This window comes from Gallus gallus, chromosome 9, assembly GCF_016699485.2.
Source record: "Gallus gallus isolate bGalGal1 chromosome 9, bGalGal1.mat.broiler.GRCg7b, whole genome shotgun sequence".
NCBI classification, from domain to species: domain Eukaryota; kingdom Metazoa; phylum Chordata; class Aves; order Galliformes; family Phasianidae; genus Gallus; species Gallus gallus.
In genome coordinates, this window is record NC_052540.1 from 7,372,044 (window position 1) to 7,398,945 (window position 26,902).

General features: G+C 49.4%; 1 protein-coding gene across 5 annotated transcripts in view; it reads right to left on the bottom strand.

The window, feature by feature from the left end:
- The window catches only part of EPHA4 (EPH receptor A4), a 248,618-nt gene that overhangs the window by 78,370 nt on the left and 143,346 nt on the right, over positions 1–26,902 (bottom strand). For 4 of the 5 annotated variants that reach the window (XM_040705461.2, XM_040705462.2, XM_040705463.1 and 1 more), the window contains one exon: positions 10,536–11,199. In XM_040705461.2, coding sequence (XP_040561395.1) covers positions 10,536–11,199 — 664 coding nt within the window. Of the gene's footprint in view, positions 1–10,535; positions 11,200–14,938; positions 15,007–15,569; positions 15,690–26,902 lie in introns of those variants that run through there. The other variant, NM_204781.2, reaches the window with a different exon arrangement.

Consider the following 26,902-nt stretch of genomic DNA (forward strand, 5'->3'; position numbering starts at 1 on the left):
TGGCATTCGCAAAGAACTCAACAATCCCACAGAAAAATGCCTGTCCTTTGCTCTGCCACAGTGCATTTTTAACTCAAACTTTAATACAGGTGTACGGCGAGGTCACATTACCACGATCCCTGCAGAAGGCTAGCTAAATGCACAACCACAAGAAAGGACTTCACAGTGACCTTTGAAGAAGCAAAGCAACACGGTGGGCAGAGCTCCGAGCTCCTTCTCACAACCATGCCCACAGTGAGCAGGCAGCTGCTAAAAGCTCAGCTCAAGTTCCAGCTACAGAGCACTTCTGTTTGCATGGAAGACCAAACCAAACACAAAATGGGAAGAAAGACGGAGAGGAGACCTTCTTTCTCACACTTCTGTACACCAATTACAGCTCACCCTGAACCCAAAAGAGCAGCCCTTTACAGACACTGTTCAGTGCAGTCTTGCAGGAAGGAGACAAGATACTCAATAAGGCCACACTGCTCCCGGGATTGCACCACTCCTGCTAAGACAAGGGCACATTGCTGTGGTCACGGCCCTGCAGTGCTGGATCAGCCCCTAGGTGCACCTGCTCCATCCAGCCTCCACCAGGGCCCTCGCAGCTCGCCGTTCCCAGCAGGCACTGCCTCCTGCCCCACTCCCAGGGCCGGCAGCTCTCCTTAGCAATGTTCTGGCTCTGCTCAACTGTCTGCCTGCTGCCCCAGCTCTGCACGTAGGGTTCCATTTTTCTTTCTCTCACAAATCAAAGTGCTTCACCTACCTTAAAGCTTCAAATGGGTGCTTTCACAGTGCTCCAAACCCTTTGAGCCCTCTTTCCCAAGCTATTAGGTGTGTGGAACTCGAGGTCACCGGTTACATTAATTCTGGGTACATTAAAACTGAGTACCAAGTGCTTGTCTTCAAAAGAGGCACGAGAATTTTTAAGGTGAATCAATTAAATGGATTAAGCATCTGCACATGGGTAGGTTCAGCCAAAAGAACGGAAGTATTCTCACAGGTGATTAATGATGCACTTCAATGATACACACAGCCTTCACGCCTTTGTTGACTCCTCTCAACTCTCCCCCTACCTAGACAGGCCTTCAAACCTCAAAGCATTGCTGAGCAACTTCACCATCCACATCCGTGCATACACATATCCACCCAGCACTAAGCTGTGTGCAGCCTAAAGCACTGGAACCAACGCTGAAAGCATCATGGCTCTTCAGGAATCTTCCAAACGTGGGTCAGCATGACAGCAGTGAGTGTCTGGGACCAGCACGTGACAAGGTTGCTCGTGTGCCATGGGAACGACTTCAGTAACAAATCGTGGAAAAACAGTTCTTTTGCATTAAGTGTAACTATTGCTACTCTGAGATTAAATATTACCCGGAAAGTACTCATTAACTGCAGAGTCCTTGATTAATGAGCAGGTGGAGCGTGTAAAGGGACCTGGTCTTGATTTCAGCTGTCTTATTAGCTCTACACTGGACACTTCTGATCACCACAAAAATAAATGAGGAAATCCAGGAGCTAATTACGAGTGGACAAAATGTGTCAACCTAATAGCTGCGTTTCAGTACTTCAGAGATTAGGAGGATGTTGGCAGGCGTGCAAAATGCAAATACCAAAGCCACTAAAAAGAAACAGCAACAGATCTGAGCTCATCTCCCAGCAGCTGAGGTGCACAAGACCACAGGAAGCCTCCCAAGGAACCGTCCCCACTTCAGAATGGTTCAGGTGACAGAGTGCTTGCACTGCCTGAACATCACTGGATGGAGGAGTCTTCGACTGCCACTGCCACTGCTGAGGAAGGGCTGTGTCTGCTGGCAGAGGGGCACTCAGGGCACAGACCTCGGGGGTGCTTCATCAGAGCACAGGGGCTTGCTGAGCAGAAAGCCACGGGCAGGGCAGCAGCCCGCAGCTCCTGGCAGGTACCAATGCGGGACTGGAGGTGTGCACAGCAGGCTGGGGGAAGCCAGAACCATCTTCCTCAGCTTGTCAGCAAACACGGCTGCATCTAAGCACCTCCTGCTATAATTATCCAGCAGCTACTGCCCCCGAGCATCTCTGTGAAGCAGTAGGGACTGCCCACACATATGCTTCTTAATTTCTGTTTACTTGTCTCTTGAAAAAGCCCAAAGAAATCTTCTATACGCACTGGTGCAGTTCAACAACATGCAGTACTCCAACATCTGAAGAGAAGTTCAGGCAACTTGTGCTCTCCTATTGATCTCCTCGCCCTCCCTCTAATCTCCTCCATAATTACAGGAGTTGTAAGAAGAAGAACAAAAAAAGCAAACTCTTTCCAAAGCCGTGAGTTCCCAGAACCTATTTTCTAAGGGCCTTCCTTGAAAGAGGCCAGGCCCAGGACCACGCCATCCCAGCTGGATGTGCCCTGCGAGCAAGAGTTCCCCAAACCGGTTGGGGCAGCATTGCACACCGGGGAGCAGGGCAGGGAAGGTATTGATCTGTGCTTCTCACATGGTACCGTGCCCGCCGGCTGCCCCAGGCACTGCCAGCCCGGGCACTTCAAAGGGGAACTGTTTTCAAAGCAGCCACCTCTTTTTCAACTACAGAAACATTTAAGCCCGAAAACAAATGAATTCAAGCACCAAGTTCACAGAAGCCCTGGCTGACAGTGCTCCTCGGCTCCCCAGACAGATGTTTTATGTATGGGAAGAAAGACTCGTTAATTAATGCCATTACAATGTGGCCTGGCAAGAGGCCTCTGGGATTTAAAATTAAGAAATCCACGCCCTTTAAGTGCACACTTTAATGCAGAGATAGCTTGCAATAGTATCAGAAAACACCACCAAAACCTCTTCGAGTGCCCCACTGCTTACCCCCCTCCTACCCCTTCTCAGAATAAAAATGAAGTCTACTGAAAATTAAGTTTCTGTAATTCAATTCCTGTAATTCAGCATCAGTGCTGGAGAACATTTTGGCCTCTTAATGCTGATAATAGGGAAAATAAAGCTGGCTGCTCAGTCCATTCAGCGCTGAGGTGGTACAGCCAGACAAAGCCCTGGCAGGCCACTTCTGCAGCGCGCAGGAGAGCCACACAGCATGATGGATACCCTGCCACCACATCAGCTTTGACCACGGGCTGCATGCAACTCAAGGAATAGATACGATGACAGGATTTAATTAAGGCCTGGGGAAGTTCCCATATACGCTATATCCATGAGATTTACAGACAGCAGAGAAATCAATTGAGTGCTCACGGCTCGCGTTATGCTTACTGTACAACTGGAGATGAGCTGTGAAGACCAGGAGAGCACTCCAAGCGGGAGATGCAACATCACAGCTCCACCACAGCATGCAGTCCTGCTTCCAAAGCCTGACAAGGTCAAACTGCAGCTGGACCGGAGGCAGCCAACTCTGCGGGCAGAGGAAGGCCATGACACCAAGCCCCAGTCTGCAGGGGCCACGGACCTGCTGGAGTCATGGGAGCACAGCCCAACACAGGGCCATGTCACAGCAGGTCAGCTGTTGCTCACAGGAACTCTCCAGGCATGGAGAGATAACACCATCAAATATGAACAAAATGGATCTTGTTTCCTCGCCACTAAATTGTTAGCTTTATGGGACTTCATGCTGAACGGTATGAAAAAATCCAATTTGCTTTGAAGCGCATTAGTCTAACATCCTAATTATTGTTTACATTGCCATTTGCCTTCTATTAAGAATTGAATAATTACCCGGCGCTTCATAGTTTAAAAATACAAGCAAACAGGATTATCTGAGTAATTAAGACACTGTACTGCAGCTTTGAACTGTGGCTGTACAAAGTATCCACATGCGCAAGGAGGAACGATAGTTATCGATCGCCTTATTTAAATGGCATCTTAAGGAGTTCCAGCATGCAGGACTGGCAGCTGATTAGAAGGTGACCAATTCCTTTTGATGAGTAAGGGGGAAGGAAGGGGGGGGGGAGCTGTCTTGTGGCTATGACAGCAGGCAGAGCCAGACAAGCTTCCCTCTGGCCCTGTTTGCCACAGACACCCTGTGTGCCTCTGGGACGCGGCCTACCCCCGCCATCGTCCTGCCCAGCAGTGCCAGCCTGCCCACAGCACAGCGCCCGCTGCAGGCCCCAGGCAGGGCACGCTCAGCACACCTCTGCTGCTCTGCAGTCCTGCAGCACCGACTGCAGCTCCACAAACCCACTGCGATTGGAACCCACCCCCAAAAACAAAAGCACGAACAGACAGACCTGGGAGCTGAGTTTTCTCTAGGTACCCACAACCCATGGAACTAAAGCAAACAGCAACTGCACGGCGTGGCTTTTTTTAAAGCCTTAATGGCCTGTCCATATTGTACTTTAAACAGCATGGTCCCTCTTTCTGGGTGACTATTAGGGCAAAACCAAAGTTTTTGCACGTTCCTTTGTTGTTTTAAAGAGCCTTTCCTCCGTTTAATTATGCCACAAGGTTTCACACTGTGCACTTTACTACCCCTGTGAAATTACCTTCAAGTTAAACACTAATTGGGCATCCAGAAAAAGAAAGAAGGAAGAAAAAAAGGGAAATAAATGAAAACCCCCCGCAATCTTATTTTCCCCCCTTTGTTTGTTATAGGATGTAGTCCCAACACAATCAGGGTCCCAATTTCAGACCACTGATTTATAAAGACACAAAACGAAAAACGGTGCTTTAAAGAAATGGGGTACGTCCATGCAGCATGTGTTCTAGCTTATATCAATAAACCTTTCAACAAATCTGTTCTGAACAAGCCTGTGTTTTGGGAGCACTTAATGAGCCTCAGCTTTATTTCAAGCCAAAGGCAATTTTAAGTAAAGTTGAAATAAAGAAAAGTTAAAAAGAACAGAAAGGCACTAAAACCAAAAACAAAACAAAATACGGGCCCTTGTGTAATCACGAGGCTTAGGAAAGCAGAACTTTTCTCACAGATAGTCCTCTTTTGGTAAATACAGACTGCAGTTTCTTTTGTGCACGTTTACCCAAGTGCCACCAGCCGGCCCGGTCCCTCTGCTCCAGGCTGCAGCCATGGGCTGGGCACTCGGCAGCCAAGCTGGCCGTGCCAAGGGCACTGCACTGGGGCTGTGGCACACCTCAGCCTGATGCACTGCTAACACTGTGGAGTGTGAGGCTTTAGAGGGCATGTGTCTGTGCGCACACCTATGGGTCAGAAGGTCCCCGACATCGACCGTTCCCCCACTTGAGGCTGGAGGTAGAGCAGGGCTCTGAGGTCACTGGTGAATACCCTGAGAGGATCACAGCACGGAGCCTGCAGCCCCAGCAGGCAGGACACCAGCCTGGCAGCACCTCCAGCAACTGCTTCTGCAAGGAGCACAGGGCTCCGGAGCTTGGAGCTTTCCTGCACCTCAGCTGGAAGCAAGCAGAGGGCTGCGGAGACTGGGAGAGTGACAGCCAGCCACAGTCAAAGGGAGACCCAGGACACAAGGAGCACACAGCATAAATATTACAGTCTCTCTTAAACAAAGAATTTAAATCAAAACAGAATCATTTGCATAAAATCCAAATCTTTGAGCCCTGCATAAACAGAAGGAGATTTTGGCTGGCATTTCCAAAGGAAGCCCTTATCTCCTTTGTGAAATGGGTGTGCTACTTTGCATGAGGGTGTATACAAGAGATGTAAATGAGAAGTTTGCTTGCATGCAAAAGACAAGTCATCCGACAGCTGCCAATCCCCATTCACAGGGAGAGCTTCCTCAGTCTCCAGGAGAGTAAAGAGAAGGGAACCAACATGTTTGCTTCCCAAGGAGGTGAAACAGGCTCTGAATATTCATAAAATGAGTGTCCATTTAGTCATGGGAGTGCTAATTGTCTCTGATTCACAAAAGTGGGTGACCTCACCTGCTCCCCAGAACATATCAAAAGGATGTGGCATAATGCAATGAAACCAGATAAGATCCTCATCTCACAAGTTTGGGGGGCTTCCTGATGCAGCCTCCAAAGACTGAATCGCACTGCCGAGCATTTCTTTAATCACTTCTCACAAATGCAATACAGACCAAGCTCAGTGGAGCATGTTATTAGACAGATAATAACCCCTCCACAGCCAAGATTTAAATCCTGGAGTCATCACACACAAAACAGGTTGTCTGGAAAGTTTTTGTTTACCTTATTTTATTAAAACAAACAAAACAACAACAACCAGCCATGGAGTTCACGCTACAACAGCTCGTCTCTCTTCAACTGAGAGGACTGCACCCTACTGAGCTGCCTCTTCACCAAAGCACACGGAATAACGAACAGGTTCTGCTCCCCCACGTAGCAGCTGAAATTCTGTCAGCACTTTGGAAAGAAGTGGTATGAGCCCTTCCCCAAGGAATACATAAAGGCACAACTGCTTGATAACTGTTGCGGCTTGACTTCCCTGGAAAGAAAGCATTACAGAGTCTACACAACACGTGAATGGAGGATCTTAACATACCCCAGTTGGTACCAAAAATAAAAGATACTGGGAGCAACCTTTGGAAGATCTGCTGAGCTCCACCAGAACATTGCAGAACCAGATCGGCTCTTGAGCAGACAGAAGCACCAGCTACGCTTGGCTCAGTCAGACTGTGTTTCGGTACTGCTGTCATGCCCCTCCTGGTAGCTTCCCTCAGCTCCTTTAAAGAGTAACATCACATCAACTCTGATGAACACACAAAAAAAACCCCGACTGACTAAAATGGGAAAGCACACACAAATCATTTCACTTCCCCACCCCGACAGAACCCACCATCCAAAAATCCTACCGCAGAAAAAAAATATATATAATTAGACTGTAATCTTCTGATATAAACCAAACTGCTGCTCTCAATGATCACAGTCGCTCTTCAAAGCCTCTGAGATAAAAAAGAATCTTATCGTTCAAATTATTACTTCTTAGGGTTGCTTTTATCAAAGTTAGAAGGAAGATTCTAAAAACAGCAGCGATACGGGAACAGGAGCTAGCCATGTTTTAAATGACACTGGATTTTCTGCCAATTGGCCGATTCACAACTCAAAAAAGCAAGTGTAGATGAAGACAAAGCTGTTGGCTCTCATAACCTTTACGGTATCACAGTAAAAAATCTCAACTGTCTCACATATTTATATGAAATGGCAGGTCTAAAATTGAGATTTGTAATTTCGCAGCATCAAAATCATCACAGATGGCTGCAGTCTATTGCTTCTTTAATCTGCCTTCTCTCTCTTCCTGCTCGTTTCCCCCTTCCTCCAATCTGAGTGTAAAAGATGTGCTTTATCACAAGGAAATCAGAACTAAATGCAAACCACAATATATTAATTGTGTAACAAAACAATTTGCATAACAATGACGCATGCAAGCAAGTCTTAAAATGATGTCTCAACGCTGCCCTAAAGCACCTCAGCCGTGAGATGTGTCACGAGTTGGGACAGCTTCAAGTTCCATCAGCCATGTTCCACATTTGTGCTCTCCTAAAGGACAGCCATTAGTACAAGAAGTTCTGGGAAGAACATAAAAATAAAGAGCCACAACAAGTTTGAGTTCATGGCACACACTGAGCCGTCAGAAAGCAATCAGCGCTCATCTCGTATTTGTAGTGAACGAGACAGTGCTGCAGAAGCACTCCCAGGCACCTCAGAAGCAAAATAAATAGGAATTTAACACTCGGCCCTTTTCCCTCCCTGCTCTGGGCTTTTGTGTATCTATACACGTGCATGTATATATTCTACATACATATTCCATGTATTCATATTCCATATGAACCCTTGGAAGTTCAGCGAGGCGATTACCGAAGTCAGCAGAAAAAAACAGCAGTTGTTTGAAAATGATTACACAAAGCCTGTCCTTCAGTCAAACACCTCCATACAACACACACCATTTTTTTCCCCACACATCCTGGTCAAGGTCAGAGAGTCATTAATGTCCGCTACAGGAGGCACTTCAGAAGGGAAGCATCTTCCCATTATGCCTCTCCTACACAGACCAGATATTAACTAAATGCAGCTCAAGGAAACTTCTCTTGTTTAAAACCCAGAGGGCTGAATGAACTTGAAGCCCAAGCAGCTCCCGGGGCCATGTGGGGGATGCAGGCCCGGGAGCGCCGAGGTCTCCTGCGGCTCTGCAACAAGTGCGGGCCCCGCTCTGCTGCCCTGAGCCTCTTCTGCCCAGCCAGCTTTTGTCAAACATATAAAGTCTTAATCAATCCTAACTCTGACCCAAGGATCACAGGGGAAGATGGATGAGGAAACGGACAACCTCTGACCTCTCCTTGTATTTGTCCTGCCATAGTCAGCCCATTGAAAAACAATTGGGGTGGAACCCTCTCACCAGCTCCAGGCCCAGCCTGGCATCCTTTTGTCGCCTTTCACAAACTCACATTATCCTTCCTCCCCCTGTCCATGCTCCAAACCCACAGGAATGCTCCTCACTTCACCCTCCCTGCCCAGAGTGCCGCCAAGTGGGACCCAGCCCAGCTGCAGGGTGGCACAGGGCAGGACAGGGGCCGGCTCCATGCCACAGGCGCAGCGTCAGGCAGCACGGGCAGCAGTGTGCCTCTGGGCTCTGCAGGGCTCCGGCAACCAGAGGAGCTTCCTGGTGAACCGTTCTGGCTGGGGAACGGCAAACGCTGAAAGAGGAAACCACAAGTAACCACTGATGAAATGGGTTTAGCACTTTCCAATTACTTGCTGGCTCAAGTCCTCTAAGAAGAGCTGGCACGGGCCAGCCTGACTCCGGCAAACCCAAGAAGACAGAAAGTTTCCTTCTCAGCTGCAAACGTGACGCCGCCTGGCCTCCCTCCAGCAGCACAGACAGACTGCTGGGTTTCCTGAGCCCAGCAGGTACGTGCGCTACACACTCAGCCCCAAGGTCTAGTCCAATGACAGAAAACAAAGAGAAGAACAGCCCACTCCCACCAGCAAAACCTGAACATCTTCCTTTTGCAGAAGGCGGCATTCATTACATGATGAGCCCATATCGCATCCGGGCCACTGGTGAGGAAAAGCATTAGATGTGTGTCAGTCGGTGTGACCTGGGGCTGACCCAGAAGGCCTTCAGGAGAAGGCGGAATAATTTCCGTGCAATAAACCGGGATGCTTTTCCCCCCATTCACTTCCTCCTCTCACAGCCCAGGCTGTTAATGCGTCAAGATGCTTCACCTACAAGTTACCAATCTATTTGAAGACAGCAACACCTCCTCAGCCACCCGTGGCTCTCCTAAGCAGCACCCACTCAATGCCACATCTGCAGGTTTGCATCTTCAACTGCACACAGGTTTTCAAGCTTCTGCCTCACGGAACTCCAAAGGCAGTCACTTACTCCAAACAGGATGCCCCCTCATCATGCTGTTCATTTCCCAATGCTCACTACAGCCCGTGGCAATTTTGTTGCCAAGAAGCACTTGGGACTTTTTCCACCTAGCAAAAACTCTGCAAATGAAGGCAGAGGCTTATCCTAAGTACTTTTTTCCTGCCAAAGCTTAATTTCAATATGCAGTAATGAACGTCGTGTTGACTGCAAATTATGATTTAAAAGAAATCATGTAGGACATTCAAAAGACAACATTCTCATAGGAGTTTAGCACAAAGGCAGTCAGATGCTTGCTTTGCTAGCTTGTTCTCAGTCCCCATTAAAAAAGGACCTGCTGAAAAATGTGCCAAGAGGACGTGAAGCCAAAGACATGTAGCTCCAAACCACCTTTTCCAAAAACATGGGTTCAAATCCACTAAGAAAATCAGCACCTTCAATTCAGCACCTGGCAGAATTCAGGCCACTGAGCTGTGCAAAAGCATTTCAAATTTGATCTTCATTTACGCTTACACAAGCAAGAGTTTAGAAGCTGAGGCCAAAGATATTTTATTTATAAACTTCTCTCTCCTTCCCTAACCTTCTACTGCTTCTTCCCGAAAGCAGAGATGAAGAGAACATAGGTTTTGAGGGTGTTCTTCCCCCCCTTTTTTAGGATAATCTGTCTTTTATATGAACTTTAATCCCTAATTCAGCAGTACACAGGACGGGGCGGGGGTAGCAGACTTTTAGCATTTCTAAGAGTATCCTAGCACCTCCATTATTAAGCTGACAATGGAAACCCTCTGAGAAATGAAAATATTTAACAAAGGCAGCAGTGTCAAATATCAAAAGGTTATTTAGCGCTAAAAATTTGCAACAAGTTAAACACCAAAGACTTCCCCTTCTCAAAGGGGGAAAATAATCCAGCTAAAACTGCCGCTGTTCTTTTTTTTCCCCCCTTCCTCCTCCTGACTCTGGTTCTTACCCCACTGCATTATCCGAGGGAAACTTAAAAGAATTGTCACTTCAAATGATGGTAGCTCAGCTGCACTGCTTTGCAGCCACACACATTTTGGTGGCTGTCACAGACCAATGCAAATTTAGGTGCCTGCTGCAAAATGCATCTTGCCTTCTGCCTATTATGGCAGTATCATTTGTTTTGCATTACATAATTCTTAGCCTTGCCACCTGGAGCTATTGGACTCCTTCATTAAACCCCTCTGTCTCATTGCATCCCACAGGGGCTGCTAATTACTGGCTTTACTCCATTTACTCTCATCTCCAATTCAATTATGCATTCAACTAAGCCCTAATGAAAAGTACAATATGGCTCATCTTACCTTGGCATTCACCATTGCGTTCTTCATAGCCAGCATTGCACAGACAGTTGCCAATGGGTACCAGCCATTCACCATCTGCCCCGCAGTACATTTTTGGCACGTCCTTCTCTTCCGAGTTGTTGACACAGGAGCCACGAACCTCCACCAGAGAGGATGTATCAGCCCCAGTAATGGTGTCTGGAAACTGTGCCAGGTTTCGAACTGTCAGTGGGCACTTCTTATAGAAGACACGAACAGACACCAAAGCAATGCAGGCACCGACGTCCTGGAAAGCCAAGTAAAACCCTTTCTTGCTGAGAGGCCCCACGTCCCGCACCTCTGTATTCAGCTTCATGATCCTGTCACCAATGTCCACCTGGGTGAAGCTCTCATCAGCAGCAATGGTGTCAATCTTGGCAAACTGGCTCTCTCGAATAAAACGCTCCTTGTCGTTGTTTGATTCATAGTAATAGAGGTTGAAAGTCTCTTTGCAAGTTCCCATGACACCTGGCAGGCTGTTGCAGTCTCTCAGCGTGAACTTGATTTCAATATATACCCTCTGAGCCCCCTCGCGGGGAATCCAATCAGTTCGTAACCAATTATTCTGACTGGGCTCCATCACATTGCAAACTTGGTAGGTGCGGATCGGAGTGTTCTTCTCATCCATTATGCTCACTTCCTCCCACTGTCAAGAAGAAAGAGGAGAAATGCATCAGTATTCAAAAGGAGCAACAGACCTCCACGATAAAATTAACCTGCCCTTCCACAATTAACTGGGAGATGGCATTTTTTCTGCTGCATCTATCATGCCATAGGCAGGACCTCAACTACTTGGACATTCAACGAGAAACCCATTGAAAAGAAGCAGGCTCCAAACCAGGTAAGACTAAACAGCTCAGCCCCCAGGACCTGGCTTGGATCAGTGCACGTGCAGCACTTTACATACAGGTAGCACAACACCAGCCCCGTTGTTTCCTCTGCAGTAAATGTGAGCCCCACTTCATACACATGAGCAGCAGGCAGCAAAATCACGTGACGGGGATGGAGTAACATCCACGTTTCTGGCATCACCACCACAGCTCTTAAACTGCTAACCCAACCCTGGTTATTTCTGAGAGATTCCAACCACCACACTGGGCTAGCTCCACATTTTAGGACTCTTCCACTCTTCAATCAAGCTCAGGCACCTCCTTCAGAAGTGCTTGAGTAACAGGCATCATAATTATGATGCAAAGATGCATACAATCCAAGGAATATATGCAAAGAAGAGATCTTGCCCTAAACCATTTCAGCATGAGGAACTTATAGAGAAAGAAAACATAAGCAAGAGCTTTGGAAACAAACAAACCAGCCAACCCCACCATGTTTCAGAGACTGTGCTACAAGAAAGTTCACCACAGTGTCTTCCTGGAGTGGGAAGAAGAGGGGCCTCAGCAAGATTCTTCTAGTAGAATCCCCATAGTGCTTTGGCATAAGAGAGATCCTTCTTCACAAAACAACAAAGCACATGTTAGATAATGCCTGCATGCTGCCTGAGTTTGGAGGCTAAATAAAAAAGTATATAAAAGTTATCCTTGAAAAAGAAAAAAGACCAGCAGAAACTTTAGAGAGACTTCCCAGAAGTGCTGTTCTGAAGCCATGGCTTTGATAAACAAAAGCCTTCTTAAAGTTAAGGGGCTTCTAGTATAAGATCCTGCATTCTCCTCCCAAGGATTGCTCATACGAGAGTGATTTTTACTTAAAGAGACTCCAGCTTAGCTGAATCCGTTTATAGAAAGAGCAGTTAGCACCATGAGTCACCAGGAGCAGAGAGAATAATATTTTATTTGCTGCCCAGCTATAACTGCAAATTAAAATGGAAGCAGGGGACGGGGCGGGGGGAAATCAATACTCAGCATGCCGTGACTTTTCACAGAAAAAGGGAAAAATAAATCCTAAAAAGCCATCTATCAACGTAAAGTGTAACACAGTGTTAGTAAGAAGACAGTTATTTAATTTACAGCTGCCACACAGTTAGTTTACTGTTACAACATTGTCTTTATGATCCATCAGTTTCCATTCTGTTTATGTCCCATCTACACTACCTATACGTGTGTGGTACAGGAGAAGGGAAGAAGCAGAGGGAAGCAATACTTGCTGATGGGATTTCCTTTACCACGCTCATACAAAGGATGCTGCTATAGGGCTCGATACGGAGCCAGCTGAGGCCGCAGCTACACTGAGCACAGCACAGCCGTGCCTCCCAGCACACAGGCAAACATTTCTTACTTCACGGATGCACAAACCAAACGCAAGCACATCTCCCTGCCAGAGCTGAAAACGAGCAGAGCCCCAAGACTTGCAGCCACTGTACGTGGTTTGTAACTCCAAGTACGTGGTCAAAGGCGTAATTTCAGCTTGAAAGCAAAAAGTTAACTTCCATAATTCAAGTCTTCTCACGGTTTAATGATGCAAAGTAAAACATTCTGGGCACAAAACCTGCTTTTCAACTGCAAAACGCTAGAGAAAATCATTAATTATGTTTATGCTGCAATTCATTAATTCCTCCAGGGCTACTACACGTTTGATTACAGCCGGTCGTTGCTAAATGGCAGCGTTTATCTCTAACCCTTCTTACTCACGCAGCCCTCACACCTCGGGAACTGGCAGAGGTGCAGAGGAACGTCTCCCGCAATAGACGAGAAGGTGCACGCAGATAAACTGGCGCTGAAGGACAGGGTCTTCCCAGGAAGATAAAGGAAAGAGTTCACTGCTGCTGCCTGAAATAGATCTGCAGCATATGAAGCTAAAATAAACGCTTTCCAAGCACTGTCTCTCAGAGCAGACCATGTACTCTTAAATTTTTCACTACTGGCTTAAAAATAGAACACGCGTATGTAGGTTTAGTGAAACCAGTCACGTCCACAAGGAGAGCACAGTCACATCCACAAGGAGAGCACACGTTTCCTTCTCCAGCTTGCATGGAGCTTTCAGGGAAGACATGAGGGGAAAGGGAGAATTCAACAATTACTAGTAACAAAGCTCTCCCCGGCCATCAATTCACCACTGACTTACTAAAACTTATACACCGGGTCCTACTCCCATCCACAGCGCAGGCTCCCCTTGCAGAGCAGCAGGACAGACCCTGCCCACACAGCTGCCAGTCCTGGGGTGCAGCCCTACAGCCCTCCCCAGGGCAGAGCTGCTCCTGGCGGCAGTGCAGGCTGAGGGCTGCAACCAGTGGGCACCGCAGCGCAGCCTGCAGGGCTGCCACTCAGCCCCGTGCTCCGGAGCTCGGTGTGCCCAGGCTCAGCCCCAGCCAGGGCTGTAGTCAAGTTCAGGCAGAGCAACAATGGAGGAGCCAAACAATCCCCCTTTCTCCCATGTTATGGCTATTCAGAGCTTATGCATAATGCATCGCCAACCAGCGCAACCTCGGATTCCTTCCACTCGCTGCTGTTTCCTTAGCTCTCTTCTAATTACAAGCAGGAACACACACACACACACACACAGCTAAACACATAGGTTTCTCAAAGAGCCCAGCACTTTGCTGTGCATGGGTCCAGATCTTTCAGCACTTATTTTTCACCCAGTTTGACTTAGGGTGCCCAAAGAAAAGTAACTAAGCTGCTTCAGTCATCTAATATTAAAAGGATATGAGTGGGGGGCATTCCCCCCCCCCCACACACACACACTATTGTTATTAACGATTACCGTGCATCGCCTGCATTTTTCTTAAGGTGTTCTCTTTAAGGAAGAGAGCCCCTTCTAACCGCACACCGGGGTGACCCCTCCGGCCCCAGCAGCACCGCCCTGCGTCCCACGGACCGGCAGCAGAGGGTCGCGCTGCCCTCCCGCACGCAGCCCCTCCGCAGCGCCGCGCTGAGCCCCGGCCGCGTCCGGGCGAGTCTTCCGCTGTCACCGCACCGCAGGGAATTTGAGCGACTCTCTCTTACAATCACCTCTTTGAGAAAAGCGCACGAAAAGAGCCGGGCGGCACGGGCTGAGCGCTGCAGGTACCCATGCGGAGCCCAAACGCACCGCGCGCGGAGCGAACCCGACGGCAGCACCGACCCGCGACGCAGCCGCGAGCGGCAGTGCCGGGAGCGCGGCCCCTGAACGCAGCACTTACAGCCGGGACCGCCGGTTCAGCCGCCGGATCGCGTTTCTCGTTGGTATTTCGCCTTTAAACAGGCACCTGAGCCCGTGCCTGAACCGATCCCTTAATTCCGAAACCTCTTTTCTGCCCTTTTGGTTTTTACTTCTTCCATGACAGAGCCATCCGAAGGGAGTATAGAGTTTCCCCAACAAAGAGTAATTCACTCCGCGAGCCCGGGCCGAAACCCGACCTCCCCGCCGCAATCAGCGGTAATCGCGCCATTAGGGCTCTCCGAAACGCACTAATCGCCCCCTTTGCCCTCGCGATCCGATAGCGGCGGACTTACCCCTCCTTCCAGCGGGCTCGCGATCCAGCCCAGCTCCCCCTGCACCGAGCGGGAGTCCAGCAGGGTCACTGCGGGGAGGCAAAACAGCGCGTTACGCTCCGGCCGCGCTCGCAGACACCGCGCAGCCGAGCGCTCCCGCGCGCGGGGACCCGGGCAGCTCCACGCGGGGCTCGGAGCGGGGCGCCCACGTTAAGTAACGCGGAGCCGCGCGGGGCAGAGCCGCTCGCTGGAGCCGCTCGCGGGGCAGAGGGGGCAGCAAGCGGAGCTCCGGACAGCGAACAAGCGGCGCCTCGGACGCTCGGCGGAGCGCTGCCGGCCCCCAGCACCCACGGGCGGTGTCGCTCCCGCCGCAGCCTGCCCTGCCCCGTCCCGTCCCGTCCCGTGCCGCGCTCGCACCCCGGGCACCCGCCCGGCGCCGCTCCGGGAGAGCCGCGGGAGGCGGCGGCCCCGGCCCGGGCGGGAGGCGCGGGGGTCGCGGCACCGCGCTCCGCCCCGCGCACCTGTTCGGCCCCGGCCCGCCGCACCGGCCGGGAGCGCGCGGCCCGAGGGGCAGCGGGGCGGAGGGACCGCCGCCCGGCGCCGGCACCGAACTTTCCCGCGGCGCGGGGAGCGCGGGGCGGCCGCGCCTCACCTTCGTTGGCGGGGTACACGCGGGAGCCGGTGACGGCCCCGCAGACGCCGACGAGGAGCGGGAGGAGCGCGCCGACGGGGACCCCGGCCATGCCGCCCGGCCGCGCCATCCCAGTGGAATAACGCCCGCATGGGCGCGCGGGCATAGGCATTGCCAAGGGGGCGGGCCGAGCCGCCGCCCCGCCGCCAATCGCCGCCCGCCCCGCGCCGCCGGACCCGCCCCGTCCCGCCCCTGAGCGCGGCGGCCGAAGCGAGCGGCGGGGCCGGGAGCGGTGCGGCCCGAGGGGCCTCCGGGCGGCGAGAGCGAAGGAAGGAGGAAAAGCGCGCGGACGGACGAGCAAATAAATAAATGAGTAAAGGAAGAGCGAAAAGTCGCGCGGAGCCCCCGCCCTCTCCCGGCACCACGCAGCGCCCGGGAACCGCCGGCACCGGGCAGAGAGCGGCCCCGCAGCGCCCCGCGCCGCCCCACCGCTGGGCAACAGCGCCACCTGGCGGCCGCGCCGAGCGCCCCGGCGGCCTCGCTGCCCCGCGCCGGAGCGCCGCGCGCCTGGGGCCGGGCACCCCCCGCACCCTCTGCGGTAACGTCGCTACCGTTACTTTGCTGCCTCAAAGAGGTACTGCTTTAATGTAGGTGAGCTCCGGCAGCGCGCTCTCCGCCTGCCCGTAGCACGGCTCTCACACCCGCCGCTACCGATGGGGCTCCTCCGGGCCGGGGCTCGGCCGCCCCCCTCCCCGTGAGCGCCTCTCAGGGGGCAGCTCCGGGCGGAACCGGGAGGAGCGGGGAGCGACGCCGACGTCTGGGCCCGCACGCGAACGTTCGGAGCGCCTGTTGGGGCGGGGGACTGAAGCAGCACGGCCGTGCCATTGTTAAACTCCGCGCTTCCTGACTTTAATTACCGATGCGAATTCTTAGCCTAATGAGGAGGAAGAGAAGGAATTGTTCCATTATTATTCCACCCTGAAGCGGGCAGCGCTCGGTTCCAGCGATGTGAGCCTCCCACCTTCACGGTGGGGCAAATGGTGCGGGGCTGCCGGAGTGGCAGAAGCCCGGGTCGTTTCCATTGCAATGACAGAAACGTCAGCTGTCGTAAAAAACGGCATCGTTTGAAACCTCTAAAATATTCCATGTATATCGATGCCATTTTAATTGCGTGATTTTTTCGGATAAAATAAACGTAGACAATATAAAACGGGTTTGTGAATGTAACAGCTGAAATGGTCCCAGTTGAACCAAATCCACTGCACTTTGGCTGTTAGCAGGGTGTGAAAGAAGCCGTGCCAAAACAATCGCTGCTTCCTCACTCGGGGTCACCTCAGCACACACAGCCCACACGGCCATGCCAGCTGCAGCAGCACTTGGACTGACCCTGCCCACAGCCCACTGCCCACAGCCCACTGCCCACTGCCCACAGCACACACTGCATCCAGCCGTGGCCGTGCTTGGCAGCTGATCACAGAAAGATCACTGTTCCCCCCCCATTCACCATTTGTTTTCTGTTCGTTCTGAAGCTCTGGTGAGCACTGTGGTACCCACGCAGCATCCCACCGGCAGGTGCGGTGTGCTCAGAGCACGGTCCCACAGCAAGCAGCGTTCCTAGCACGGCTCTGGGGCATCACGCAGCTCTGCACAAGGAGCCGCTCTGCACCCTGCCCAGCCACGAATGCAGCACGCTCAGCCTGGCACCTTCCTGCCCCAGCGGGATGCGGGGCTGCTGCACACTGCCCCTTTCTCCCCTTTCTCCCCCTGCCCGCCTACACACACTCGTCCATCTCCCGGAAGCTTTTTGCTGTCAGTCAAGTGACAGCCTTGGTAGGAAGCTCTGTGTGCTCGCGGGCCTCCTGGGGCCCGGCACCACACTGAGGTGGGGAAAAAACAGGAGGAAAAAGAAGCAGCGGGGGGAGGAAGCACAGATCCTCCTTTAGTATGCAATTCCACAGCCTGCGGGGGAAAATGCACCCGGCTCCTCTGAAAAGCTTTTTCCCACAAAAATGTGAGCCATTTACCGCTCTCCCACACGGCTTGCACCCGGCCAGCCCCTGCACGGAGGGCACTGCAGCCCGAGGCAGCTGTGTGCCCGCAGCACAGCCCTGCAGGCCCGGCACCCAGTGCAGTGGCACGGCCAGCACCAGCACCGCGCTGCCCACCATCTCCTTCGGGCTCACCAACCTTTGGCGGAGCTGTGAGCATGGCACATCTGCCCATCAGTCCCTGACCAAACCCCTTGTTAGCTATGCGGGAGCAGCAGCTGCTCCTGTGTCCGAGCAGGATGCGGTTCCCCAGGCTGAGCTGCTGTTAGCTGAAGCTGCTGCCGGAGCACAGAAAGCTGCAGGATTCCAGTGAGGAGAGCACCACGGCAGCCTAGCAGTTCTGTTCCAGCTGGGATCATGGGGAGCTTTGCTGCTGACCTCAATAAGAAAGGGATCAGATCTGTAGCTCATTTGCAAATCCACTCTGCAAAACAAGCGAGCTTTAGGCACTGCATCGTATTGACACTTCCTTCTCTTAACCGTGACCATCATCACAACAGTTCCCTATTTACTGCAGCATTTATGCTAATGGCAGAAGCCTGACGGTGTGCTTCTTCTGACTGGGCACAAGCCAGGCCTTGGCAGCACAGGGACAGTCATGCGAGACTCTTCCCTTCCCCAACCAATGCCACCAAGGAGGGCTGGGTGAGCATCAGTGAGATGCTGTGGGACGTCGGTGCCAAGTGAAGCAACGGCTGTTACTGCTCCGTACAGTGCAATCCCTAACGTTTGCAGCATGCCACTGTCAGGTCCCCGAATGGAAATCCTGTCACCAAAAGCACTGAGCAAACAGGAGTGTTTGTCATACAGTTTGTGCTGCCTACCACCAGCGAGCACTGAAGGGCACCGGCAAACTATAAAACGTGAAAAGCAGCTCAGATACAGTGAAGAACAAAAGGAAGAAATGCAGCCAGTGCCAACCCGGTGCTGCAGCCCGTCACCCAACAACAGGCCCGGCGCTGCAAAGCTGAGCACCCACCTCGGCAGTGCACGCAGGGCTGGGCTGGCCGTGCTGTCTCGCAGCCAGGCTGCAAGCCGCAGCTGTCCCAAGTCGGAGCGTGACCGAGAACGCTGTGTGCATAGCAGCGCAGCCCTGCAGGTTGTTTGCAGTGCGAGCACCGATGCTTGGCAACTCGGAGCGGAATGTGTGTGCGTACATTGCACCGAAAGGTTACTTAGAGCTGTGGAGGTTAACAGATACCTTAATGATTACAAAAGGCTTTTGAGCATCGCTGGCGTTGTGCTGCCGGTCTGCAGCAGCTGTGCTTCTGACTGGCGATCAGCCTCCAGCCGCCGAGCTGGGCGGGATGGGCCGTGGGGCAGCGGGGGGGCACAGCCGGCGGTGGGCAGCGGGGTGCAGCCGGGGGGGTGGGAGGGCAGAGGGCAGCTCCGTCCAGGAGGAACCGCGGCGGGAGTGGCAGCCCGTGCCAGAAGTGGCAGGGAAAGCTGTTTGTGGCAGCTTCGGAGGAGCCTTGGTTGAACGCAAAGGGTGAGGCTGAAGTCTAAGTGTGGGGGATTGCAAAGTACATCCAGATTCCTTTAGAAGCACACACCCATCTCTGCAGTAGGGAAATGATTGAGTCTGGCGGACGTAGCTTTCCTCTTTCAAGAATAAGGTCGCAGTTTGGGATTTCTCTGCTCGATTCTGGCCTGGTCTACGGTGAAGTCGAGTGAATTTTTGTAGGAATTTGGCTAGGAAACCTGAAGAGGTGGAACTGGGCCCTTCGTGTGGAATAGAATCAATCCTAAATCAATATAAATGTTTTGGATTTGTTTTCCTGCGGGAATTTCAGCTTTTCTGCCAGTAATTACTGCAGGTATTGCTGAAAAAATAATAAATAAAAAGAGATACAGGATTATTTTTATTGTCCTGCTAAATGTTCTGCAGGAATGCCTTTGGATGCACAGGTAATTATAGAGCAAAGTCTCTGAACTGTTTTTTGATAAGCCAACCTAAAGAGCGGTGTGCCGAAGCTCTGCCTCGTGGCTGTTCTGTGTGCTCGGAGACAGCGATCTATCCAGAGATTATTTATGCAGTGATGGTACCAATCAAGCTGTACCAGGGACGGGTTCCCTATGGAGCCCTGAACATTTCTGGCACTTCCAAGAGAGCAAATCCGAATGAGCTCCGAGTGAGCCATGCTCCCTGAGATACCCCACCCAGACTGACGAACAACACTGTAGTAATCATATAGAAGGAAACTGTTTCTGCGCTTACGCTACAGAACAAAACCAGCCCCTCCTTTATTACTGCGTGCCATTTTCTAGTAGCAGCACACAGCCAGATTGGTTTTGTGTAGAATGAAATATAAGACCCTGGGTTTTGTTCTCGTAAAAAAAGTGGAAAGCATTTGTGCATTTTTCCATGAACACAGGAGTGACTGCTGTGCTGCCCAGGCAGGGCAGGGACCGAGGCTGGGACTGCGCCTGGGAGGAGGGCTGTGCTCAGCTCTGTGCGGGTTTCCTGAGAGACTCTCAGTCGCTGTCACAGTAAAACTTTACGAGTTGGCTGGAGATGAGTGCCCGCCATGCCTGCCTCAGAACAGAGGTGCTGAATAAATATCAGCTCAGAGAGAACCGCAGGCAGCCGCTGTCTGCCGCACCGCTCCCGCAAGGAGGGACAGCGTCATTCAGGAACATCTGTAAGGCACGAAAGGACCTTTTATACCTGCTGTCTACGGGCCAACCTGAAAATAATAATGCTGGGCTTATCTCTGTCTGATGCATTCCCTGAACATCTGTGTCCTCGCTACAGAGAAGCTGCAGGCAGCAAAGAATGGCTGTTTATTATCTAAGAAATGGTTTGTCACGTTTTAAGGGAACCTCCGGCTGGGGAAAGGGAGTACATGCATTTGCGTGTGTTCTAGCCCAGTATCTGCACTGATTTTATTGCAAAAGGTTGCAAATTCTGGATGAATTTCACACAAAGCAAAAAAGACATAGAAATGAAAACCTGCATGAAGAACAATGGGAGAAAAAAAAAAAAACAAACCAAACAACAACAACAAACATCTGATTGATTTTATGTCAAAAAAGTGACCGTTATTGTTTTCCTCCATGCTGCCGCTGATCTGAGGAGCGTTCAGAGAATAAGCTGAAGTTTGCTGTGCTGGCAGCGCTGCCGCTGCACTGCCTTGCTTTTCATCTATACCCATCTGCTGGCTCTTGTCACAAACACGGATCTCCTCGTACAGCCCTTTGCACAGCGGGCTGCCAAGCCCACTCTCGGGGATGTGAGCACCACGGGGACATCAGAACAACAGAGCCGCATGGCTCCGTGCCTGCACCCCGTGCTACTCAGGCACAAACTTAATTTTAAGAATTCTTCTAATTTATGAGATACAAATTAGTTCCTGTTATTTCAGTACACCGCTGGCACCATCTCACAGCTTTCCCTTGGTCGGAAGCAGTTTGCCAGAGCCCGTTCCCCCGCTCCCCCAGCAGCACACAGCTCATCCCACTGACAGAGGCAGCCCCAACCCGTGCCATCCTCCTGCACAGGAGTGCCTCTGAGCTCTCCCTCAGAGCTCCATGTCCGTAGGAGATGACTCCCTCGTACTGCTTTACTGAGACACTGCTGTCAAACTTTCCAAATACCTACGCAGACGGTGTTTCCAACAACATTTTTTCCCAAATATTTTCTCCTGTGGTATCCTGAGGAAAACAGGAAAGCTGTTACGCTCGGGGAGAACTGCACAGTGCTGCAGCTGCTCCTGCCCCAGAGCTGCCACCTTCCCTCGGCGGCCCCCTGCCCACCACCATTACGAATCCTTACCCGCGTTACCACGCTGCCCACAGTTCCCACTGGCGGCTGAAATGAGCAGTGGAAAACTTGCTTAGCGCCCAGACAATGGGCTTGATTCTAAGGAGGAGTGTGACTAACCATTCGCCCTGACCCGTTGCGATCCCTTGTCCCCTATTTCAAGGGCTCGCACAGGACCAGGAAAACAGCCATTTGCAGTGCGTTGGGAACAAAAGCGATGGATTACCCGTACAATTTTGTATCCGTTCCTTATGGAAGCAGAGGAGAATGGTTCTGCACTAAAGGAGCACACGCAGTAAAATGCACGGGCTTTCTTTCCTTGATTTCTATCAGGATCTCTCATCAAAATATATCTTTGGGACAGATCAAAGCACAACGCAGATTTGTTTGAGTTTCACCCACGGTTCCAAAGTAACCAAAAATGCCAGCAAGACACTCAAATAAAGAGCTGCAAAAGTAAAACAGATTCCCGGTGGTGACATCTGTTAGTATAAGGATTATTCAAACATCTCCAGAGTTTTCCCCCAAAAATGGCTTCCTACCAAAACCCAACTCAGTCTAATATCCTTCCTTGGCTAAATCTACATTCAAACCGTATTTCTGTACTTTGTTGGTGCTAAGAAACCCACATGCTTGTCTTGACATGAAAATAAAAAGAGATTCCCAGGGAATTTAAAAATGTATATACTGGGGAACCAGTTTAAACTGACCTTGGCTTAGAGAAATGCATTTCTGTGAAGCTGAGCACAATTGTCAGTGCTTGGTACGGTACAAAATACATTTCTGCTGAAAGCAACTTCATTGTTAGATGCAAGATGGTTTCAATCTGCGAGGCTATCGGTGCAGTCAGGTGGCCTATAAAGGGATCAATTCTGTCTCTTCTGTCACGTATGAATGCGAACGCACATGCAAACATACACAAAACCTGAAGAAACGTGGCCAGGCCCATGGAGGGAAGAAAAGCTGAGAAGGACCCATTAGAAACCGTGCTGTAAACAGAAACAGAGCCCATAAAGCTCCTCCAGCACTGTTCCCAGCCACGTAATTCTCCACTTTCCTTATACCTCTCAGGTGGCCAATGCAGACCACCTACAAATTCGCCTTTGCTTACAGCATCGTATACAAAGCATGGGCATTAGTCCATTATATTAGTTTAAGAAGCCAGCTCATGCCAGTAGAATTGCAGCAGTAATGATGTGAGACTTAACACTTACAGCTCCACACCCCGCATGGAAATCCCATGATGGCTTCATTACGCTGGGAACTTCCCAGAGCCCATAAAATGGTGAATAAACTTTACCTGAGGACTGCAACAATATTTATGACATCAAGAATGAATCCATTAGAACCTGAGTTTCCCTTCGCCTTACTGTAGTTACTAAGAAATTTAATTTGGTGAAGATCTACCAATATATCAATGAAATCAAATATAAGAAGACGGCATTTACCCTGATTCCAATACATGACATTTGTGAGCGATAATGATTTTCTCCTTTGATTAAAATTCACTTTAAAACATTCTCTAAATAAAGCATTGATGAAAATGTAGCATCTCCTGAAGAGTCAAACACTCACACACAGTTTTCAGAACCAATTGCTGCACCTTAAAAGGCACTATAAGATATTCAGAGTAGAACTATGACACAACATGTTAGCTGGCTGCTTTGTTGTTTGAGCTTTAAATGTTAAATATGTGGAAGCACATAGGCTGTACATAGCTTGCTCCAAAACTAATGTCTCCTATGTATTTCCATGGAAATGACAACAGATATAAAGAGCCCAAAACCACTATTTGATAGAGCAAATTCTCAGCTACAAAACACTATTTTTCAACAGTTACCACCACAAGCTATGCATTTTCACCAGCAATGAACAAGACCCTGCATGCCACTCTTGTAAAAATCTACACCAGTGGAGGTGACCCACTGTCACTGTCACCACTGCTGAAATGCACCACCTCACTGTGCTCACATCCACTGCTGGGTCTCCATCAATGTTCAGCAAGTGTCAACAAATGTCCGTGGGTGACATTTTTCTGCAGGGGGGGATTCAGTGACACGCCTTTGCTTCATATGCACTTGCATTTATCAGACTGCCCCTCTGCTGCCGTCTGTCACATGGCAACAAAATGTAATGGGATATTGGTGGGAAGGTTCATCTTCTACTGCCATCCCACCAATGTCCACCTCTGACGCTGCAGTTCAACGTCGTAAAATAGGAGGCACTGCTTTCTGAGCAGCCCTCACAAAAGGAGCTTCCCCAAAAAGCCTATTTTCCAAAACACTACGTTATTTAGAACCCCATAAAGATCTATGTGTATCTACCCATCTGCAGCCACATTTATTTTTACATGTTTTTCAATGCATATCTCTCAGTGTCATAAGGTCTTCATAAATAAATCAACCTACTTAGATCCGCATGCTTTGAATAACAAGTCAGCCACCAAACCAGCAGATGGATACATTTTTAATTAGGTAACCAGTCAATGCCTTTTGGTTTGAAAACTCTCTTGTTTCTCTTAAAGAGATGGAAAGTAACCAAATTAAATCCAAAATTGCAGTGGGGTGGCATAGTGGTTTTATTCTGGATGTAGCTGCGAGTCAGCTTAGAGCCCAGCCCACGTGACAAACTTGAACAAATGCAATATTTTATATCAAGCAAACCTCAGAGTGAAATATTTAAGGATCTTGTAAGAGTACGTTGTAAACAATATGTATTTTTCAACAACACATGTGGTTACTTATGCATCTTCTCACTTGAGCAAGACTCTCTGATCTTAATTCATTTACTGTGTTGCCTTTGCAATCTCTCAAGCAAAATATTTCTAAGCAGCAACTTTTAATTTACATAATCAGACATACTTTCCTGAATAACATGCAAGAAACTCAGAATTAACAACATCTTGTACTGCTTAAATAACCCATGAAAAGAAACTCCAGCAGTTCCAGTTAACTTCTTCCCACAGAAGGGTTTTTGGTGTTGCACTCAGAGCAGAACTCAGCATGATGGATCCATGTATTATCCATACCATGATTCCCACATCCCTCTGCACATCCATGGCTTGTCCCTGGGCAATCACATGCCAGCATCCCCACGGCTATGCATACCCTGAGCCCTCTGCTCTGCCATTTCTCCAAGAAAAAAGAATTTCAGTGCCTGTTATGTTGGTACCAAGGTGACAGATTAAGTTTTTTTGGATCCTTACTCAGTTTTATGTTTACCAAAAGAAAAAAGATATTTTAAAATTCACATTAAAATCCAGACATAAAATCTGATACTTACAGACCGTAGCTTAAAAATAAATGGACCAGACTTAATCTTTGATGTCACTTCCTTGGATTTCATGACACAACACCTGAGATGAATTTTTTCCATTTTACTTCAGCTCTTTTTCCTTCGTATGCTTATGGTAAAAAAATAACCAAGTTTCCCATATGTCAAATAATAAAATCTAGTTCTATCATTTCTTTCTATCCCTTTACAGTTCTTTTCATTTGACTAAATGGAAAATGCTATATCTCTAGAACTATCTGGAAAAGAAATAAAGGCCTGACTCTCATCCCACTTTTATAGGGTTTGTGCTGATGTAATTGTTCTGATTTCAAGGAAATTGCTTCAGATTTGTGCCGTTAGATCAGAGCCGAGACGTGCGCGCAGCCTGAAAATACCCAGCTCTGCTAAAAGGTTCAGGTTTGTTCTCAGAGTTTTACATCCCATCATATAATTGCACTGCGTAAAACAACATTTATTAAAGATCAGATATGAAGCATAAAGATGGCAATCATTTGAAACTTTAGGGTATAATATTTGCCTACCGGTCTACATGGGCCATTATGGTTGAAAACTGTAGTAGTGCAGGAAGTAAAATTTCTCTTACATGCGACTTTATATTCTATTTGGAGTGAAAATCTTGTAAAATGGAGAATATTAGAAGCCGAAGCCAAACTGTATTGCTTAGAAATTCTTTTTAGCTGGCAGTTACTGTCCTGTGCTTCAGTTTTCCTCGTGTCCTGTTTGAGACGTTATAGCTCACAATCAAGAGAGAAGGAAAACGCTGCCATTTCACCATCACTGCTGCTGGGAACTCTTATTTTTTTAAAAAAGCACAATTTCCTGAGGGCAGCACAGCAGTCAGGGCCCCTGAGTTTCTGGTCCCACGTACCATTCTGCACCCACATCTGCCCGCAGTGCTCAGGGCTGAGCTCCGGAAAAAGGGAGGCCAGTGAATGAGAGGCCCGGCGGCAATTTGCGGTGTGGGAGAGCTGGGAAAAATGGGATGAAAACATCCTTGTTATATTTCAGCTTCACTTGCACAGCTCAGTTTCACAAGACAAAGAATAACAGTTTGAGCCATTTGCATTCAGATACGTTTGCGCTGGGATTTGGAGCCTTGCACTCAGAATGCCCCGCAGACCTTCAGCAGAGCACCACTCAACCTGGAGGAATAAGTCCCAACACACAACTTCCACAGCCCATGCTTTAGCACTCGGTAGAGTTTCTTGGTGGGAGCTATGCAGCTAGTAGGTCAAGCTTCTTTATATAGGCAACAGCAGGAAGACAGAGCCATTCTATCAGAATTAAGGGATCTGTGATTTTTATTGACCTGTTTATCAATATTGGAATGAGTTAAAGGAGAACTATGCTTACTCCATTTAGCAGAACTTGAGACGGTGTTCTGAACCACAAGAAGAACGAGAGTAAATTTCAAAACAATGCTTTCTGTGCTTATCCTCAAACTGTTCCAATTCCCCCTACCAGATCTTCTTTTAAGTTAAAGAGTGGAAGAGCTTGAAGAACACAATAATATTGCTTAATTTTGTCTGCCTTTCATTAACATTTATATGAGTTTATGCCATGCCTTTTGCTGTTTTCCAGCTGATAAATGTTTTTTTAATATTGTGCACAGATCATTTTGCTTATAATCAAGGAAGGAAAATTAAGTTTAACATCTGAGAGCTTTAGGCAAAAATGTCAGGCGTGAACCAGATGACCACATGAGAGTTGCAGAGTCTCTTTGTGCCCCAGATTGGCTGGTATTGTTTTGATGCTGTTGCGCTGGAGCAATGGCACTAACGTAATTATGAGATCAAGCAACATCTGGTGGATTTGGCACCCAGTTCACAATTGATTGTTAGTTCGGGTCAAAGGATGAATGCGCCTTAAGTGCACGTTAGGGTGCGCAATCATAAAGCTTGCATTAGCAAGGAAGGAGGACCAGCAGCATTCTCGCGTTTCATCACCCAACAAAATTGATGGCCCACAAAAAAGCAGTGGCACGGCACACAAAAGTGATGATGCCAGAGAGACTGACGCGCCGCAGGCGGTATTTGACATCTTCTGGCTGTGGGCTGTTGTGTGTTGTGATTTATGTCACCGTAATGATTGATTACTTTCAGATCATTCCCATTCTACCATATCTCTGAGAATTTCCCTCTTCTTCAAACATCTTTTTGTTCCACGAGCCCTAGGCTGCAGATGGCATCAACCCACGCATCTCCATTGTTTGAAGCCTACAAGAACTCCAGCATTCTTTGGAGGAATGC